At 49.6% G+C, this 18,926-nt stretch overlaps 6 protein-coding genes across 6 annotated transcripts in view; 3 read left to right on the top strand and 3 right to left on the bottom strand.

The window, feature by feature from the left end:
- Positions 1-819: 819 nt before the first annotated feature.
- On the top strand, positions 820-3,373 carry PFICI_14095 (uncharacterized protein; the record flags this gene model as incomplete). Its single annotated transcript, XM_007842676.1, has 2 exons — positions 820-1,656; positions 1,712-3,373. 2 exons carry the CDS (start codon positions 820-822, stop codon positions 3,371-3,373), a joined length of 2,499 nt encoding a protein of 832 aa, XP_007840867.1.
- Positions 3,374-3,982: 609 nt separating this feature from the next.
- Positions 3,983-4,495, bottom strand: PFICI_14094 (uncharacterized protein; the record flags this gene model as incomplete). The annotated part of the gene is made up of 1 exon (XM_007842675.1): positions 3,983-4,495. The coding sequence occupies one exon, from the start codon at positions 4,493-4,495 to the stop codon at positions 3,983-3,985; it is 513 nt and encodes a 170-aa protein (XP_007840866.1).
- A 938-nt stretch (positions 4,496-5,433) lies between these two features.
- PFICI_14093 (uncharacterized protein) lies at positions 5,434-10,275 on the bottom strand (the record flags this gene model as incomplete). The annotated part of the gene is made up of 1 exon (XM_007842674.1): positions 5,434-10,275. One exon carries the CDS (start codon positions 10,273-10,275, stop codon positions 5,434-5,436), a length of 4,842 nt encoding a protein of 1,613 aa, XP_007840865.1.
- Positions 10,276-12,662: 2,387 nt separating this feature from the next.
- PFICI_14092 (uncharacterized protein) lies at positions 12,663-13,490 on the top strand (the record flags this gene model as incomplete). Its single annotated transcript, XM_007842673.1, has 1 exon — positions 12,663-13,490. The coding sequence occupies one exon, from the start codon at positions 12,663-12,665 to the stop codon at positions 13,488-13,490; it is 828 nt and encodes a 275-aa protein (XP_007840864.1).
- A 1,621-nt stretch (positions 13,491-15,111) lies between these two features.
- On the top strand, positions 15,112-17,369 carry PFICI_14091 (uncharacterized protein; the record flags this gene model as incomplete). The annotated part of the gene is made up of 4 exons (XM_007842672.1): positions 15,112-15,218; positions 15,294-16,391; positions 16,446-16,689; positions 16,737-17,369. The coding sequence occupies 4 exons, from the start codon at positions 15,112-15,114 to the stop codon at positions 17,367-17,369; spliced, it is 2,082 nt and encodes a 693-aa protein (XP_007840863.1).
- A 52-nt stretch (positions 17,370-17,421) lies between these two features.
- The window catches only part of PFICI_14090 (uncharacterized protein), a gene marked incomplete at both ends in the record, with an annotated part of 2,187 nt that continues 682 nt past the window's right edge, over positions 17,422-18,926 (bottom strand). The window contains one exon of the mRNA XM_007842671.1: positions 17,422-18,865. Coding sequence (XP_007840862.1) covers positions 17,422-18,865 — 1,444 coding nt within the window. The remainder of the gene's footprint in view (positions 18,866-18,926) is intronic.

Genomic DNA, 18,926 nt, shown 5'->3' with positions numbered 1-18,926 from the left:
TGCAATTGCCGGGTGTTGATGCCAAAGAATAATTGTGATGCGGGAGCTTTAGTACAAATTTTGGTGTGGGTTCGAGAGTTTACTTTGCATGAAGCTAATCAGTCACACCGCGGGATCGGCAGTAGATTCTCGTGGCCATAGCAATGATAGCAATCATGAAGGTCTACATATTTCGCGGCTATTTCTTATAGATGAACTTGATAATTACCAAGTCCTCGTCATACCAAAAAGAAAGCGCACAAATCTTGTTCTTCATCATTGCCATTTCAACAGAAGAATCGTATTGCTCATCATTTTACCAAGAGTCATGCCGAAAATTGTCATGATAGGACTGAAAGAAGAGCAGCATATTCTCATAACCAATTCGAGCTTCAAAAGCTACCAAATCGTCTAATGGAGTACATAATGGCGTTGTATGACGAGCAACTCAAGTGTTGGAATCGGGCAATTAAAGATGGTCACGTGAAGACGCGGCAGTTCTACTAATCTGTAGGTATTACCAACATTCAACGGCGTGTCTACCCCTCTTCGCGGCGCTGGTAATTCTTGCCTAGCAGCGTACCTACATTGAGCCTGCCGACCTCTAGCTCTAGCGCGTCCAAAGCTTGCACCCACTATTACCCAGCTGTGAACTTACTGCCTACCATATCTTGGGCGCCGTGAATTCCATCAACTTCTCGTCAGCGGAGAAATGACTGGGCACAAATTCTCAAGAATGTGACCAAAATATATGCGTTACGGCGATTCGCAATTTGCACAAATTGGCAGCATCTTGTCACGATATTCATGCTCTGGTTGAGTGTATGACATCACAGCACCATGGCGGGTAAGAAGCGGCCGATAGCCAGCGCTCCGAGGCGGACGACGCGCGCATCGACTTCTCGCAATGCTCCGGCAGACATATATCGGGAAATGCTTGAAAATGTAGATGTGCAAGCTACTGCCAGCACCGAAACTGCAGAACCACCACGAAAGCGTCGTCGCCCCGGCGAAAGAACCGCTCCTGCTCGCACACCCACGAAGCCCAAGACCACGGTCCAGCAACCACCAACCACGGCTGAGCTCGAGGACGACGATGAAGATGAAGACGTCCAATTTGAAGATGTGGGGATTCCCGCGCCAAAAATGCAAACAATCTATCGAGACTCGGACGAGGAAGAGGACGAAGGAGAGGAGGATGACGATGAAGAGCAGCTCCAATTCGAGGATATAGATTTCTCCTTCCCGGAGCTGAACCTTGGCACAGAAACCAAAGAAGAAAAGCCACAGGAAATACAATTAGACCTTTCGAAACGAGCCGAGGCTAGCGAAGCCGCCAAAAGAGCCGTGAATAGGAGAAAGCCGATCAACAGGTCAGAAAAGGAACGTCGCATTGACATACACAAGACACATCTCTTGTGTCTGTTATCACATGTAGCGCAGAGAAATCGCTGGTGTAACGATTCCGAAGTCCAGCGCACCCTCCGCCGGTCCATGTTGAACAAGGATCTCAGAAAATACTTGACCCCAGGGCCTGATCTCACACAGTTTGGACAGACCAATTCTCTCAAGACTGGTCTGGAGAAGCTAGAGACAATATTCAGGACAAAGTATGAAGTAACTGAAAGAGGCTTACGGCGTGCTTTGTGGGCTGATAAGGAAGAGCATCTGAAGGAGGTAATGCGCGGCTCTTACTTTGTTTTCCCGTATACAAATCTAATTCTACTCCTAGTATCGATTACCAGACGATGTTGAAACCCCGATGGAGAGGTCCGACTTTCGCGAAGCTGCAGCTTCCCTCAAGGGGTCAAGGGATGTTGGTGCGCAATTATACTGCGCGCTACTGCGGAGCGCTGGCGTCGAAGCCCGTCTTGTCTGCTCACTGCAACCGCTGTCTTTTGCTTCTGGTGGCCCTACCATGAGCAAGCCACCGAAGAAGCAGAGATTATCTCTTGAAGAACAGTATGCAAAGCGTCCCAAATATGATACTAGCTTTGATAGCCCAGGTGTAAAGGCAGCGTCCCCTGCAGCATCCGCCATCCGCCGGCGGATCGGCCATCCTAACGCCACTGCATTCAACATGCCTCCAGTAACTGCACCTATTGCTCCGGTTCCGTCGTCCGGGCCCCCAAAGAAGATCAGGGAGTGCCCTTTCCCGGTGTATTGGGTAGAGGTGCTTGATGTTGGCCATCAGAAATGGCAACCTGTAGACCCTCTTGTGACCGTCTCATTCTGGAAACCCAAGGTGCTCGAGCCGCCAGCGAGCGAACGCGACAATTGCATGACTTATGTCGTCGGATTCGAAGCAGATGGCACAGCAAAGGACGTCACGAGGCGCTATGCAAAGGCATATAATGCCAAGACTAGGAAAATGCGCATCGAAAGCGTCGCAGCTAATGGCGAAAGATGGTGGAAGAAGGCGCTGAAAGCGTACAAGCGTGGATTCGAGACGGACTTGGACCAGATCGAGAACAATGAATTGAACGCGACAGAATCTAGGGAACCAATGCCTCGAAACGTAGCAGACTTTAAGGATCACCCCATCTATGCTCTGCAGCGGCACCTACGGCGACACGAAGTATTAATACCTGGCGCAAATACGGCTGGAACAATCGGTGCCGGTAGTAAAGGCCCCTTGGAACGTATATATCGCAGAAAAGATGTTCGAGTTGCCCGGACAAAGGAAAAGTGGTATCGGATGGGCCGTGAAGTCCTTCCAAATGAGATTCCTGTCAAGTTTCTCCCAAAACGAGCGAAAAGGGGAACTGGACTCTTTGGCAGTGACGAAGAGGGCGAAGAAAATGAAGAAGATGCTGCAGGAACACCCATTTTCACTGAGGAACAGACAGTCCTGTTCAAGCCGCCTCCCATAGTGGACGGAGTTATACCAAAGAACAGATTTGGCAATCTCGACGTTTATGTGCCTACCATGATACCAGAAGGTGGCGCTTATGTAGCACATGAATTTGGAGCGCAAGCAGCCTTTACCTTGGGTATTGATTATGCTCCTGCCCTGACGGGTTTCCAGTTCAAAGGACGCAAAGGAACTGCGGTCTTGCATGGCGCGGTCATCGCTGCCGAGCATGAAGAGGCAGTGAGGGCCGTCATTGAGGGATTGCAAGATCAGGAGGCTGAGTTTGAGCGCGAGCGCAGAACCCGCGAGGTGCTGAGGATGTGGAAGAAGTTGATGATGAATCTAAGAATCCGCCAGAGGATCTGGGCGAATGTGGACGAGGACGACGAGCGAGAACGGGAGGCCGCAATTGAGCAACCCCAAGAAGTTGTCTCTCCAGATGTTGATGACGAAGTTGGGGAGCTGAGCAGCGGTGACGAGGTGCTCGCCGGCGGTTTTGTCATTGACGAGGACGCAGATTATGGGCCAGGCGGTTTCTAGATAGGCCTAGACTTCCTTATCGATCCTAAGCGATACATGTATGCGACCAAGCGTTGACAGACAGTCCTAAGCACGAAAATCTACTACACTTGCCAGTCTCTATCAAGCATTGCGATGCCATGAAGCAGCAACATGCCCATATAAAGTATTTGTCCATTAAAGATGGCGTGATGAAACTCATAATGGAGGAATAATGGTACGGTAGCTAAAAAGTGTCTCGAGAAGCATCGAGCTCCCGTGAAAAATAAAGAGCAAAAAAAATAGGAAAAAAAATAGAAAAGAGAAAAAGAGAAAAAAATAAAAGGAGAAAAAAGAAAGAGAAAAAAGAAAGAGAAAAAGAAAGAAGAAAAAAGAAAGAGAAAAAAGAAAAGAAGAAAAGAAGAGAAAAACTTGTCTTATATTCGCCCCTTACCTTAGCAAAGTCTTACAAGTTGATATGGTGCCCTATGGGGTCAATGTAGTGTTGTAAAGATGGATGTATTAAGGAAGTCCTCCTCCCCCGTTCTTCAAATCATACAACTAATGCACCTGGCCATGCCTCGATTGCAACTATCATGCCAATCCACGAGTTCTCCTATTCAGATTATTGCTCAGAGACCATCCACCAAGTCATGTATATAGCTTACTCTCTTCTCTCTCCTTCACGCGCCTCCATTGCCAATCTAAGACTGAGTCTGTCACGCCTCTCAGCCCTTGCACGATGCTCGGGTCGCTATCCAGAGCGGTCTTGTCGTGAGTGCGGGTGCAACTGGCCTCGAGTTGGCTATGGGATTGAGTGGTTGTTGAAGTGTGCGGAGGGAGGACCCGTCCTTCAGGTTGACCACCAGATGGAGCTGGTGATAAGCTGCTGGGAGTAAGAGAGGTGCTAGGGTTGCCCGAGACCGAAAGTGATGCATATGCGTCACGAATGCGTTGCTCCAACTGGGAGCGCTGAGCTTCACTGTCGACCACAGCTGCATAGACTGCCTCATAACGCTCACGAGTCTCACGAATAGAATTGTAGGCTTCTTGGGCAGCCTCTAGTTGTCGCTGAGCTTGCTGGAGAGCTTCCTGAGCATGAGAATCTTCGGACCTAAATGCATGAAGACGTGCCTCCAGATCTGCTGTTGTTTGTGGTGGCATGCCTCCCACAGACGGTTGTGACGTCTGTTGGGGATTGGAATCACGACTGGGAGGGCTTCGTAAATCTGGATCATACGGGACTCGCCCAAATCCTGGACGGCGCTAGTCATAAGGAATCCAACCAGGTACAATTGCTATAAGCTTGATTGGGTTGTTTCAAGCGTTCAAGGCAATGGCGGTATCGTATTGCCGTCAAGCCGGCGTGCGAGAAACTCTCCTCTTTCCGAAAGGGGTTCCATTGATGAAATATCGTCGTACATCTTCCGTAGACGTGAGCTTGAAGCTGCTGCCAAGTCTTCAACTAGCTATAGGTTGACGTAATCGTCAGGACCGCTGTCACGGTCGGAAGACTCCTCGTCTACGGAATCAAGGTATACATCATTTCTCATCATTATCAGTGAAGAGGAGGTTGCTTCAAAGAAATAAAGAAAAGCAAGATCTACGCAGGTCGGATAAGCTGCGTTCGGTTTTGGGGCCGACTTCCAGTCGAGCGGATGACCATGATGAGGGTGAGGGCAAGTATACAGAAGGGACTTGCTCATGTGTAGACATGAGATGGTTAAAAAAAAAAAGGAGGTAAAGTTCTCCGTCCTTGATCTGAAATTCTTCCTCCTCTTATAGAAGATGAAACAAGCTAACAGACAGGAAAACAGACAGGAAAACAGACAGGAAAACAGACAGGAAAACAGACAGGAAAACAGACAGGAAAACAGACAGGAAAACAGACAGGAAAACAGACAGGAAAACAGACAGGAAAACAGACAGGAAAACAGACAGGAAAACAAACAGGAAAACAAAACAAAGAACAAACCAAGTTATACATACAAACATTTATTACCACAATCAAGAAAAAGAATTAGAGAATGAAACCACGAATAAGTAGCAGGCGATATATGAAATTGTTGGATTTGTGTATATGTATCTAAATTCTAGTTGATTTATTTACGTCTCCACCAAGATCTCTTGGCCTTTTCATCGTAATTCTCCTCCTTGACATTGTGTTGCCCGACAATGGTCAAGAATACCTGATCCAGCGTCGTCGGTGTGACGCTGTAATGCTCAATGCCCAATGCCTCTTTCTGCTGCTCCAGCAGTATGATCAGCTGGCCAATGGCACTTCGCTCCCGCTGTAAATCACCGCTCCTGTCTGGCCTTACGAGGTCGTTGGGAGTTTCGGATCCTTGGATCACCTCGCTTGCCGGCACAGAAAAGCGCATTTGGCCATGATATGTCTTTTCTTCCACCTGTGCGCCAGGGAAGGCTTCTACGACCCACCGACGTACGCGCTCCATCTCCTCGGGCGTCGAGTGGGGTGCCGACTTGCTCACGAGGTGGACGTGTAGTGCGTCCCCAAACCGTTCCCGCAGGTTGTCCACGGTGCCCATGGCCAGCATGCGCTTGGCGAGGATGCCGGCGCGGTTCGCGAGCGCGTCGGCTTCCTCCATTGAGTGCGTCGTGAGCAAGATGGATCTTCCGGGGACAATGTGGCCCAGCGTCTTCCACATGATACGCTTGGCAGCGGCATCGAGGCCGGAGGACGGCTCGTCGAGCAAAACGACGGAGGGGTTGCCCATCAGGGCGATGCCGAGTGACAACTTGCGCTTGTTTCCACCAGATAGGGCAAATGCCATGCGTTTGGAAAAGGCCGCGAGGCCCACAGCGTGGAGGATAGCATGGACGTTGCGATTCACGTCCGAAATGCCTCGGACTTTTGCGTAGAATTTAAGGTGTTCCTCGACAGTCATTGAGTCAATAGCGTCGAACTGTGGGCATACGCCCAGGTGACTTCTCGCGGCGGCACGACGCTTGCTGACAGAGGTATTCTCAACCAGTACATCACCACCGTTGCGGCTTGGCTGGATGTCACCGCGTATAAGGGATATCGTTGTGCTTTTTCCCGCACCATTGGGACCGAGTAAAGCAAACACCTCACCGTGCTTGACGCCAAAAGTAACGTTATCAACCGCCGTATTCTTCTTGAATGTCTTTGTAAGGTGCAAAACGCGCAGCCCGTCCGACTCTTGAGGTGTGCTTGTGACACGAGTGAGCTCATTGGCAACCTCTTCGTCCAGGATCGCCTCATTCTCTTTTGAGTCAATCGACTTTTGCGTGAAGCGGCGGAACAAGTTGAACCCAGCTCCACTATCATACCATAAGAGGACACCAAAGAGGAGCAAGCTCTGCAGAATCAAGTACAAGATGGGTGCCCCATACACGTTTATAGCCGCTGGGTTAGATGCTATCGCATTTCCATCGCACGTCGTAGAGAACAAATTAAGAGCAATGAACAGCGCCCGAACGACTGACCCAATTGGGAAGAAGGCGGAGATGATGTAATGACCAAGTAGGATATCCTGATCAATCCTGTTGACAGGTGCGTATGTAACAATGACCAAATAGCATATCAACCACACGAGTAGGCCTACGGCAGATCCAGCTGCAGCGAAAGCATAGGTGGATAGTTGTGTCTTGCAAAAGAGCGAGATCACGTAGGCCATCAGTGTTGCTGCCAGCCCGTACAGGAGGAAAATCAGGAACATGTATCCCACGTGATACCAGACGCTGGACAAGGTTGCATATAAAATGGTGACAACGGCAGTTGAGACAAGAACGATGGCAAAATCAAAAGCGGTATATGCGGTCCATAGAGGAAATGAGCGTACTCCATTGGAATACTGGAGACCTCGAACTTGCCGGCGCCTTTCAATGTTGGGATACAAGCCGAAGAACGCGGGATATGCCGATAGCGCCAAGCCAATGTAGATGAGTAACTGAAGCGAATTGCCCGTGTCGGCTACCCAGGGGGTATCAAATGGGCTATAAGACGTGGCGATACTAATGTTGGAAAGCATGATGTCCAGCGCATTCTGTCCAAAGATTGACGTGAGGACATCGCCAGCATCGGCTCTGTACGCCAGCGTGGGATCAGTGTTTGTGTCTCCCAACCACCAACCAGCTGGAGTAATATTCTTTCTGCCCTGAATAATGAAGTTGTTGAAGTCATCCAGAGTATCCAGCAGCTGAATTTGGCTGAATAGTGACGCTGCTGCCCCTGCTGCGCCTGTTGCGTCTCCACCAGTGACTGACGATCCATAGACTGGCGTAAATAAACGCAACAGCGTATCCGTGCTGAACTGTGATGCAGGTCCGGCTGCGAGAAAAGCATCCTCGAGAATGGCGTCGTAGTCCGAGGTTGACCCTCCTGAATTCGCATCCGTAGGCGTACAAGATGGAGGTGATTGACCCATTATAAACAAGCTTGTTAGACCAGCCGCGATTATGGGAATCGCCAAGGCCAACAGGTACGGGAACCAATTTGTCTTCAAGACTGTACATCGCTTGAGGAACATGACTGAAAACTGTCTCACAAAACCGATTGGCTTGCCCGACTGCAGTTTCAGATCCCCGTCAACAGCGAGGACGGAATCCGAGCTGGCCTGCTTATCGGTTGATTCGCTGGTCGGCAAGTCGTCTCGTTCGATCTTTGATATCGCTTCTCCGTTGACTTCTTCAGCCACCTGCAGAAATACATCCTCTATAGTCGGACCAGAATATTTGTAGTCGTGGATGCCGGCCGCCTCAAGTGAACGAATCACTTCAGCAGCCGCAGCGGAGGTTTTGGCAATATAGCTAATGACATCAAAGGATACTTTGCGAGTGACGCCATCTACTTCTGGAGCATCTTTGATATCCCGGGCATTGAACACGTGGATCCTGTATCCGGCACCTAGCCGGTCCTTGAGCTCGAGAGGAGATCCAACAGCCCGCAATGTTCCCTTTGAAAGAATAGCGATCTGGTCAGCGAGGAGGTCGGCCTCGTCAAGGAAATGCGTTGTCAAAAGTATCGTGCGAGTATTTCTCTCAGCCAAGAGAATATCCCACACTTTTCGCCGTGAGAGTGGATCAATGCCGGAGGAGACCTCATCCACACAGCAGACTGCGCTCCCACCAGTCAGCATCATGCCGAGCTGCAACTTCCTCTTCTGCCCCCCAGACAAGGTTCCAGAGCGCGCCTTGATCTTTGGGCCCAGATCGACAGATTTTACAAGTTCGGTGATTTCCAACTTGGAAGATGGGGCTTTGGGAGATTTCAAGCGGTTGAAAATTCGAATGTGTTCAAACACCGTCAACTCGTCCCAGAGAACGTTTTTCTGTGGTGCTATGCCCAATCCGCCGGTTCCATCTATGGTGATATTGCCGCCGGTGGGCTCGCTGATGCCACCAATCGAGTCAAGAGTCGTGCTTTTTCCGGATCCGTTGGCTCCGAGCAGAGCCAAGATCTGACCTCGACCGGCCTCCAAGGTCAAATTGTCGACCGCCACCACGGGCTCTCTTGGACGAGATATAAAGGAGAAGATTCGGCGCAGAGCACTGGGCTTGTAGATCTTGGTAAAGCCTTCCAGGCGGACTGCAGCTTGCGGCGCCCCATTCTCACCATGGCGAACAATAGTCCGACCCTTGGTTGTTGATCCGTGAAACTTGCGCTCCAAGAAAGCACCAATCAGAGGATAGGCAAATATCTGAATGATCAGAAAAACCCACAAGACGATTCCAGGAAAGGTCCAAGGACTTTCAGGTCCACTCTGCACGAGATTTGTAGGATATGAATGCTTTTCAAAGCGAGCCACAAATGTCAGGAAGTAGACAAAATTGCATGGAGCAAACAACAAGCTCAAGATGGCGACTGTTGCGTTATTTGGCGACGTAAGCGATTGAGCCAAGATACCTAGAACGCAATACACTATCGTTGAACTGACGCCAGAGAGCTGGGATTTTTTGAAGAAGGCGGCGCCCAATATGGACAGTGAAGTCAAACTAAGGCCACACAAGATGAAATATATGAGAATGATGCCCACATTTGATGATGCAAAGACTCCACGAGCAATGATTAACGATGAGATGACCCAGCCGGGGATATATATCATGGTAAAGGCAATGTGATAGGACAGGAGGCGTGCAGCCTGAGCTTGCCATCGAAATTTGGTGGGCATCATTGCATCGATCAGCTGTGACATGCCAATCTCTCGTTCTGTGGCCATTAAGCCAGTCATGTGGTAGCAGACACCGATGATGGTCAGGAGAAAGGCCACGGCCAGCCAATTGGAAAGGGCAGACTGATACCGTTGGCGTACTCTTTGCGCTCGTTCCTCCTCGGTCAAACTGGTAAAGGGGTATTCTTCTGTTGTGCTTGGGAAAGGACTAGTTGAGTTGAGGCTGGCTATGGTTGAGTCGACTGCCCTCTGCAATGGAAGCGTGTAGACTTCTCCATCATTGGTGCTTTTGGTGACATCAATCTTTGTGCCCAGAGCTCCGTCGGCTCGGAGTGTATAGTTCCACAACCCTCCATTGCCCTCATTAGGTGAGGAGTTGAAGACGACGGCTCCATAACAAGACGACACACCTCGCAGCGAGGTACGACAGACGGTACGCAGCTCAGTGACCGAGGTCAACTTTTGCACGTGTCCGTTGGTGATCGTACTCGAGACCTGGTCAATGACGCGATCTATATCGCCGCCGGTGTATCCGTTGTTCACAAAGACTACAGTATCGCGCCCCGAGTCTGTGGCAATATCAAGTGCAGATTGAAGGGACCGGATAGGTCGCGCATCGCCGATGCCGTAGACGGCCGGGGTTCCCAGCAGGTTCCGGGCAAAGCTCAGGAATGCGCCCAAAACGATAGGGAGCAAAAAGGCTCGAATAAATGTGGCGAAACTATGTCGCAGCAACACAATCTTCAAGTTTTTGGCCGTCAAGGTCCAAGTCTGACTGAGAAAGGCCATGGTAAAGAGAGGTGATGCCTCGTGGCGACCTTGTCAAACCATACAACGCCGAAAGAGCCCTAGCTAGTACAGAGTACTACTTCGCAGACGGGGTTTCCGCGTCGTTGGCAAAGTCCGAACGAGAAGCAAAGACGGTCCGGGCGGGCAGCAGTTGGTATGCAGGGACGAATCTTTAGGGAAGACAGACCATTCGCGCCATTGCGTCCGAAAGCTTATTGCTGCAGTCGTTTTTTTTTTCAATTTCTCGCAGCGCAACAGATGATGAGATGCAGGAAACGAAATGTAAGCTTTGAGCGTTGGTGTCCTTGCTGCGAATCCGATACTCAATGTGTCGCAAATCTTAATCCTAGTGCAAGCGGCCCGAATGGCGATGTAGACTGCTGGAGGTTCTTAGCCAAAATAAAGATGACGCCGTCATTAATATGCACAAGAACAACAGCAGCAGCGAGAAGAAGAAGAGAGAAAGAAGAAAAAAAAAAGGCGGTATTATTCGTAAAGTTCGCCAATAACCAACGCTCGGCCAAACAAAGGCAGTGCAGCGACAACTATCAGAATCGAATACGTAGTCTCCAGAAGGATGGACTTGGCTTTGGCCAACGGATCGGGCAGTATTTGCACCGTGATCCGTTAGTCATGGGCGGTAGTGGTCTTGGTAAGTGGGAATTTATAAGTGGACGCTTGCCACCTAAGCGAGGTTCAGTGCAAGATGAACAAGATTGCCCAGTAAAAAACCGCCTCCTAGCGCGGCCTCTGCGCACTGCCGAGTCTCTAATGTCAGCGCCGAGAATCAGTGGGATTGCCTGGGCACTCATGGCACTGCTAGGCATCCATCTTGACCATCATCGTGACAAGATAATGTCATGACCACTCGAGGCTTTGCTTCTGTTACATATCTCGTAGGATCGTGTCGCTTTCTTCAAGTGAGTAATGATCTTCTTCCATGTGCTGCGATGAAGGCAACGCGGGTCTGGCATGACTGCGGTACCTCACAAAGTCTCAATAGGAAATGTCCACCAGCATGCCCGACTGCTACGCGCAACTAACAAGGTGGATGACAGCATCCGGGCGTTGCGAATTTGCTTGCCCACTTGGGTGAGGTGTTCGTGTGTCCATTCACATTAGGTACCTCTTGCGCAAGTAAGTTGGCGGGCGTCTTCCCTAGCAAGTCCGAATGATTGTCCGAATTAGGAAAGTCTTCGTTTTCTACTAGTGTTTTAGAGAGCCGCTGGTCTTTGCCGGGCCTTGACATATAGCGCAGTGCGCCTTAGTAGTGATAAGAAACCACGCGACCGTAGCAGTATCAATAAACACATCAAATACTTCTCTTATTTGGCCATGCAGGTACATGACCAGATATAATTGATATGAATGTGCTATTCTTTGTCGATTTTCTTCAATGACTTCCATTATTGCAACGCCAATGCTCTTGACGTATACCTCAATGCCGCGCGCTATAATGATTTAGACCACAAAATCTACTTTGGTGCAAAATGAGAATAGGACGCCTCTGTAAATATAGATACCTACCTATGTGTATGATTGCTGATAATCATAAAAGACCCATATACCCAAGACATTGAACAAAAATTGCTTTTGCACACTCACTTGAAGTGAGTGGCATGGCTGAAAACATGGAAGCGGGATTCCCCAAACGGGCGCCAGCATCGGACATGCACAAATCTAAGTTATGCAGCATCACTAGCATTACTACATGACCACGCCCGAATGCACCGAGCCGTGGAGTCAAGATGGCAAGATGCCGCGATGCTTATTTGCTTAGATAGCGTGCAAGAGGCCAGGTCGGCATTATTCCGGTCATGTCACTAATGACCGCCGATAAACAAGAACTTGGCCATCTGCGGTTTGCTGAATCAAAAAGGCAAGTTAGAGTAGGTACCAACGAACTCCCGTTGAACTTTAAGGCTGGCCATAACCCGTCTGGAAACAGAGGTACGGTTCATCATCACTAATGTTGTGTCGTCAAAACTTGACGACTGATCAAGCAGAGTACATAGGCTCCTTGGCTGTTTGGCAAGAGATTTGCATAGTCGGCGTAAACCCCCAAACTTCATTCCAGGCTTTCATGCAGTATGAGTTTATCATATCCGCTCAATGAAGTTACAGACCTCAGAAGAGTAGAAGAAGGACCAAGGGACGGGTTTTCTTGCATCTCAAGGGTGAAGAAGAGCAGGCCGAGCAAGCGTACGCCAACCGTCCCAACCCCGAACCTTAAGTTTCATACAATTGCACGCGTCGACGCGAAGTCTCTTGTGTGGATATCAGGCACAATAAAATGTCGTCGAGGCACATATAGGTCTACCAGCTCCTAGATAGGGTAACTCATCAATATAACAGTATAATCAGCAGGCAAACCATTCGTTCACACGATGCCGTTATTCGGAAAGCCCAGGATTACTCCGCCAACACCGGCAAGTGGTGGTCTGCTGTTGGCAAAGAATCACACATTGCCGCAACAAAAGCCACTCATATGGCTGGGAGAAGGGTCACTCCCCGATATATCGCTGGTGCAGATTGTAAAGGAATGTTGGCGTTACAACCTGGACTCGAGCACCGGTCTGATTGAGCCCTTGGCCAGCAGCCGCCAGAGGATATCTTTGAAATCAATGCACGACACGACGCAACTATTATTTTCCAGTCTGGACCAACTATTCTTCTATGGCAGCTTGACCCGGCATCCACTGCCCATATCGCCACCACACCACCGACTCTTTCCGAATCACAAGAGAAGCCGGCCCCTCATCATTCTCGATGCGCGGAGCAGCAATGCCAATAGTACAATTTCCTATTACGATCATGTGACGAGAACCATTCACTTTCGTGCTCAGAGGGGAGGCATTCAGCGGACAGACTTACTCAATCTACTTGTGCATGAAATGATTCATGCCTATATACAAGTCTTTGCCGCGCAACCAGCTTCTTCCATGTCAGCGGCCAAGGAGATGGAGATCTTCATCGTCGAGTCCATTAGTCCTCGCCTGACGAGGCGCCTCAAGACGAAAAGGAGACAAAAGTTCCCTCCCGTCATCGAGGGAGGAGCGGGAGTCGCCGCCGCCGCCACAAGTTCTGCGAGCGGTCGCGAGAGAACGGGCAGAGCTTGGATAGTCGGCACCGCCGAGGGATGCCAGTCTGACGAGCCATCCATGTGGACGTCGGAGACTTTGAGAGCGATTGAAGCCTACTGGGATACGATCTAGAGGCAGAAATTCAGAACCAAGGGGGAATACTGCCAAGACTTGAAGTTCATTGAGTCATATGGGAATCTGACCAACAAAGGGTGTGGGAGTGCATTTCTCGGTCACGTCTCTCAACCGATCAATCTTGAAACAGCCTGTCGGTGAACCAATACCACCCAGCAGCAAAATTAGCAGATTTTGGAGAAAGAGAGGATACTCATAACTCAGGAACGTTTCAATGCGAAATCAAAGGGCCAATTCTTTTAGAATCTTGAGAGACGGCCTGTTTCCGCACTATTTCTGTGCTTGGTTACTCGCACAATTCCGCCCACGATTCAGCTGCTTGGCGCCAGAGCGTCACTTTGCAGTTATCATTGACATCTTGCATCGATGAACTCAGCCTCCCATTAATGCAGACCATGAGCACAACAGTGCCATGGGCGTAAATGATATAAACGCCACACATGGCGGCTCCCAAAAGAGCCTACCGAAGAAAGTCTATACTGTTGATCAAGGCGAATACAGCCAAGTTTTACTTCTAGACTGCCGTGCAAGTAAAATTTAGACAAATGTTATCAATCCCAAATGTTTTCCACAACCGTGCGATGATTACTTACTCACCATGACACTATACCACAGAATAACGATTGATGTGATAGGAAAATAGCTGCTAGAAGCGCAATCAACGCCACTACCTCATGTGCTCATTAGCGATGTGATATCGCTTGTCGCAACGACTGTGAATTAAAAGTAAGTGATACCCTGTCGGGTATATGCAGGCACTTTTGGACAACACATACACACACACACACTCCTTCAAAGTACTAACTTATGTAGTTTGGGGACAGGGGACGGCTAAACCAACCTAGCGGGCCTACCAAAGGGACAAAAAAAGTACCATTCTTGGCTTGCTGCCGAAACCTTGGCATCGCGATGACTTATCAGCTCTGACTGCACCCCCATGTGCCTCGACAAACAACAAGGTTTCGGAGTATCGAAATGTCCTATAGGACTATTGTAATGTCATCACCTCAAAGTTTCCCCGACTAGCCCATCTATTGTGGCTGCCAGCACACCAAACATGATCGCGATGAGCCTATAGAAAGAAATGCCATGGATTTCCCGCTGCAAGCCAAGAGCAAAGTCACTAGGTTTGAACGTACTTCAAATATGATCATACTGATGACTATATGCCCTCGGTCAGGGTCATTAGGGGGTAGCAGTCGACGTTATTAGCCATGCCGGTAGTCAATACTCTGAACGGATTACTAGGCCTTTCTGCCTGGCGCGAACATGGATGGGGCATATGATTAAATCTTCTTTTTTTCAGCTCCAGGAGACCCTGTCTGTGTGGCCCAGCTATTTTCGGACGGCCCGCAGGGCCCAGCCATGTGAGTGGCATCTTTCCAGGATCGTGGAACCTTCGTTATAACTGACTATCCTTCCCCGCAGGGCTGTATCAGGTTTTGGGGGCGATCTCGACCGTTGGCCATGGGCTTGGCGCATACCCTGCTTTTTAGTACTTAGGAGTATGGATGGGCGGCGATGAATGACTTTCTCACTGAATGTTATCAGTAGTAACTCTTGCAAGCGTGTACTGATTACTGATGGGATTTCTCATGTCCTACTCGGCGTGTTCACGATGCCGAGAAGCTCGATAACATCATCGACATCATCGCAGCATCGTTTGCCCGTGAATCAAAGGCGGCGAAAGGTCCTACCAGAAAATAGAAAGCGTGTAGCGACGGCGTAAGCTTTCGACCTCCCATGTTCATTCAGCTTTGGCGGGACATACATGTTCAAGCACTAACAAGACTGGACTAGATGCAACAGCTGCAATGTGAGAAGAATCAAATGCTCGGGTGAACGGCCGTGCCTGCAATGCCGGAATGCGTCCCGGGAATGTCGATATCCGATTTCCATTGAGAAAATTTCTGTACCCAGGGCAGAGCTGGAACAGCTCAAGTCCAAGTGCATACAACTGGAGGCATGCCTGGAAAACGCCGTCCCCGACGAGAACAAGCGGCGGTATCTCCTGACCCAAGTGACACAAAGCCCCGCGGACACGGGGGCAGATAACGCAGCAAGCCCAGAGGCGAGAGACAACCTGGATGAGGAAGAGGGTGGACGTTTGCTGCAAGATGCGGACGGTGCGTTGAGGTATTTTGGTCCGATATCCAGCACACTATTCTTGGACTCTCTCAAAAGATTCTTTGCGATTACTTTGCCCGCCTTCATTCCATTTTCGATGGATACCTCGAGCATGATCTCTTCAGGTCCACAGGGAAGATGTGGCATGCAAGATACATGTGCACCCAACGTCCAGAACGTTGATCCATTCTGGCATCCATCGAAGACGGACATGACTCTGATGTTGGCGCGGCTGCAATATACTTTTCAGGACGGATGCGGTGATTTTGCGTCGGGAGGCATCTATTACTGGAATGACCTTGACGTGACATTCTTCAACAAGAAGAAAACAGAGATTTCGAATGATGCGCAGTCTATACGAGAGCTCTCGCTTTTGCACGCCGCGTTCGCCATGGCCACTCTTCTGGACTCTCCCACCGGCGACAGAAGAAATAGTGTGCGGCGCAGCGAGACCTTCTTCGCCAGAGCTCGAATGCTTTTGGGTAATCCTTTGAACACGACACTTCGCAATATCTTGGACATACCCATTTTGTCAATGATGGTAATGTACTTGATCGAGATTGGTCGAAGAGACACTGCATACATGTACGTGAGTGTAGGATTACAAATTGCCGTCATGTATGGTGTGCACAGAGGCTGGGTCAACGATGAATCTTGCAAGCGCTCGTTCTGGACTCTCTATGTGCTTGATCGATGTCTCAGCGTGCTTGACGGGAGGCCACCGTCGATATCGGATGATGCAATCCAGCTTTTGCCTCCTCTTGATGTCTCGTAAGTTCTATTTGTCGGAACCAATATATTGACGCCGAGACTAATCACAATCAGTGGTCTTCCACCCGCGATGGGCCTTAGAGCCCATATTGAGCTTGCGAGAATCGCTGGCTACATAGTCTGTAACACTTACCAAGTATCACCATGGGATCATTGCACGACGAGCAATGAAGCTCGAGTTGAGAAGACACTGGGCCTGCTTTCGAACTGGAAAAATAGGCTGCCGGCTGAGTTGCAGATAGATGGTAGCTTGTGCCATGATAGAGCCTGCTACCAACTACATATGGAGTACAATCAGGTATGATGCATGAATCCATGGGATCGCCAAGACTGACAAGAGACAAGTTGTTGATGTTAACGGTGCGACCGGTCCTCTTTGAAGCAGTCAAAAGAGCTGTCCGACAACAATTCGGAGACGAGCCATCGAACCCAAATGACGAATGTCGCATAGATTTCATCAGAATTTGCAGTCAAGCCGCATGTCAGACTTTGAAGTTGGCAAAAGACATTCGCGATATGTGTCAATGTCCACAGCCGTCACTGCAAATGCTGCATCATATATTCGACGCGGCTGTGATCCTGATTCTCGACCAAGTACTCGACATTCGCACCCAGAGCACAAGTCATTGGGCAGAAATCGCATTCGCTATCGAGTGTTTCGACACCGAGGACCGGGTAAACAACCCATGCCAGCAGAATCCCGTACAGCTGCTCCGAAACTTGCAAGCTCTTGTTGAAAGTTTGCGCAATCATAAGTCGAGTGAGTCGTCATGGAATGGCAGTCGTACTTCTTCGGTTCCTCCAATAGACACCCAGTCATTGGCCAACACATCATACCACGTGGGCTTCATCTTGAATCCGAGTAATGCTCCGACAAATCCAATGCTGTCTTCAACAAGCGACGTCCTTATTAGTCAGTTAGCCTCTTGGACTGCGTTTGACGGGGCGCAGGACTACAGGAGCTACCCACTGCGATAACGAGAATGAATCTTCGATGGCAGGAAGGAAGGGAACCTTGTATCTAATGACTTTATAAGCCGGAAAAGAACCGTGTTGTCTGTTTTCCGATTTCGGAAGATTTCGCCCTGATATCCTTCAAAGACCAGGAACCCTCATCAGTAATGTAAGTGTTGACAAAACTTGCTGGGAGCCATTCGAAATAGATGTTCTTCACCGAGGCTGTCGAGTGACTGGTGTTTTCGTGTGATTTTCCCGTGTATTGTACAAGGATACTGGCTCCTTTGACTGTATTATTCCAGCTTCGCCATAGCTCTGCGGGATCATTCTCTTCCACACCGTGCTCGTTGATTGGGCCTGGCCCAGCAATCTTTTCTACTTCGCTAAGAACAATAATCTTTGCATTGGGCGAGACGTAACGAGTGCTTAACGCGGTGGGAAGCGTTCCCGTCTTGTTGCTCACGTCTCCTTCCGCGCTGATTCGATCGGCACCAAGCAGAAAGGCATCCACTCCTTGCGCAGCAATGGCAGCGGATGCATCAGAGTAGAGCGTCACATTAACATTGTCTTCCGGAGTTGCCTCTTCAAGTAGTTTGGAGGCTAGTGTTACACCTTCGCATAAGGGCCTGGACTCTAGGATTCGGAGATCCAATGCCACATTTAGACTCCTTGCAGCTGCCAGAAGTGAGCCAGAGATGGTTGAGCTGTATGACATTGTGAGGACGGAGAGTGTATCCTGTGGGTTTCGGTTGTCGAAAGTGTTTGCAATGATATGCTCGACAAAAAAGCCACGCAGGCGATCGACTGCCGAATCTCTTTGCTCCAAGAACTTGTCAATCTCTGAAAGGACTTCGTCTTTCTGTCCCTCGGGGTTGGTCTTGACCTTCTTTAGAACCTCTTCTATCTTGTCCAGGACCGTGACAATCGAACTGGTAATGGCAGCGCCCATGCTCTCCCGGCCGTTGTAGCACAGATGCCATGCTGCCATGCGAATGACTTTGGCGCTATCATCTGACTGGCCTGGCGGCGGCAGTTTATAAATGACGTCTCTCAAGATGCGTACAGCACTTGCGGCCAGAACTCGAGCACCGCTCTCGTGGTCATTTTGAAGCGCCTTAAGACCGTCTGTCAATGCTACACCAGCCGCTGCACCTAGATCAATTTCGGGCCAGACCCTGCGAAGACTATCCACTAGTCTGGGCACACCACCAAACTCCTCCGAATCGTTCACGTTGAGGGGATCGTGCCATTCCCAGCCATCGTGTTCCCAGTCAATCGTGATCCCGGGTTCACCTCTGCCGCCCTCCTCGACGGACTTGAGACGGAAAGCAAACGGGTTGACGGTCCATTCGCGACCAATGTCATGATCCGCAAATGAATACGGCTTGCCCTTGCGCATGAGCTCAATGTCACGACCGAGCTCTAGCGACGTCTCCTCCTTGATCTCTCGGAGCGTCGTGGCGAGGGGATTGGAGTCATCTGGATCAACGCTGCCTGAAATAGGGGCTAATTTATGCCTAAGAATTATTAATAAAATTTTAGCAGCGGAAATCAAAAAAAGAGAGAAAAAAAGAAAGA

This window comes from Pestalotiopsis fici (assembly GCF_000516985.1).
Source record: "Pestalotiopsis fici W106-1 unplaced genomic scaffold PFICI_Scf_12, whole genome shotgun sequence".
Taxonomy (NCBI): Eukaryota; Fungi; Ascomycota; class Sordariomycetes; order Amphisphaeriales; family Sporocadaceae; genus Pestalotiopsis; species Pestalotiopsis fici.
This window is presented reverse-complemented; position numbering and strand designations above follow the sequence as displayed.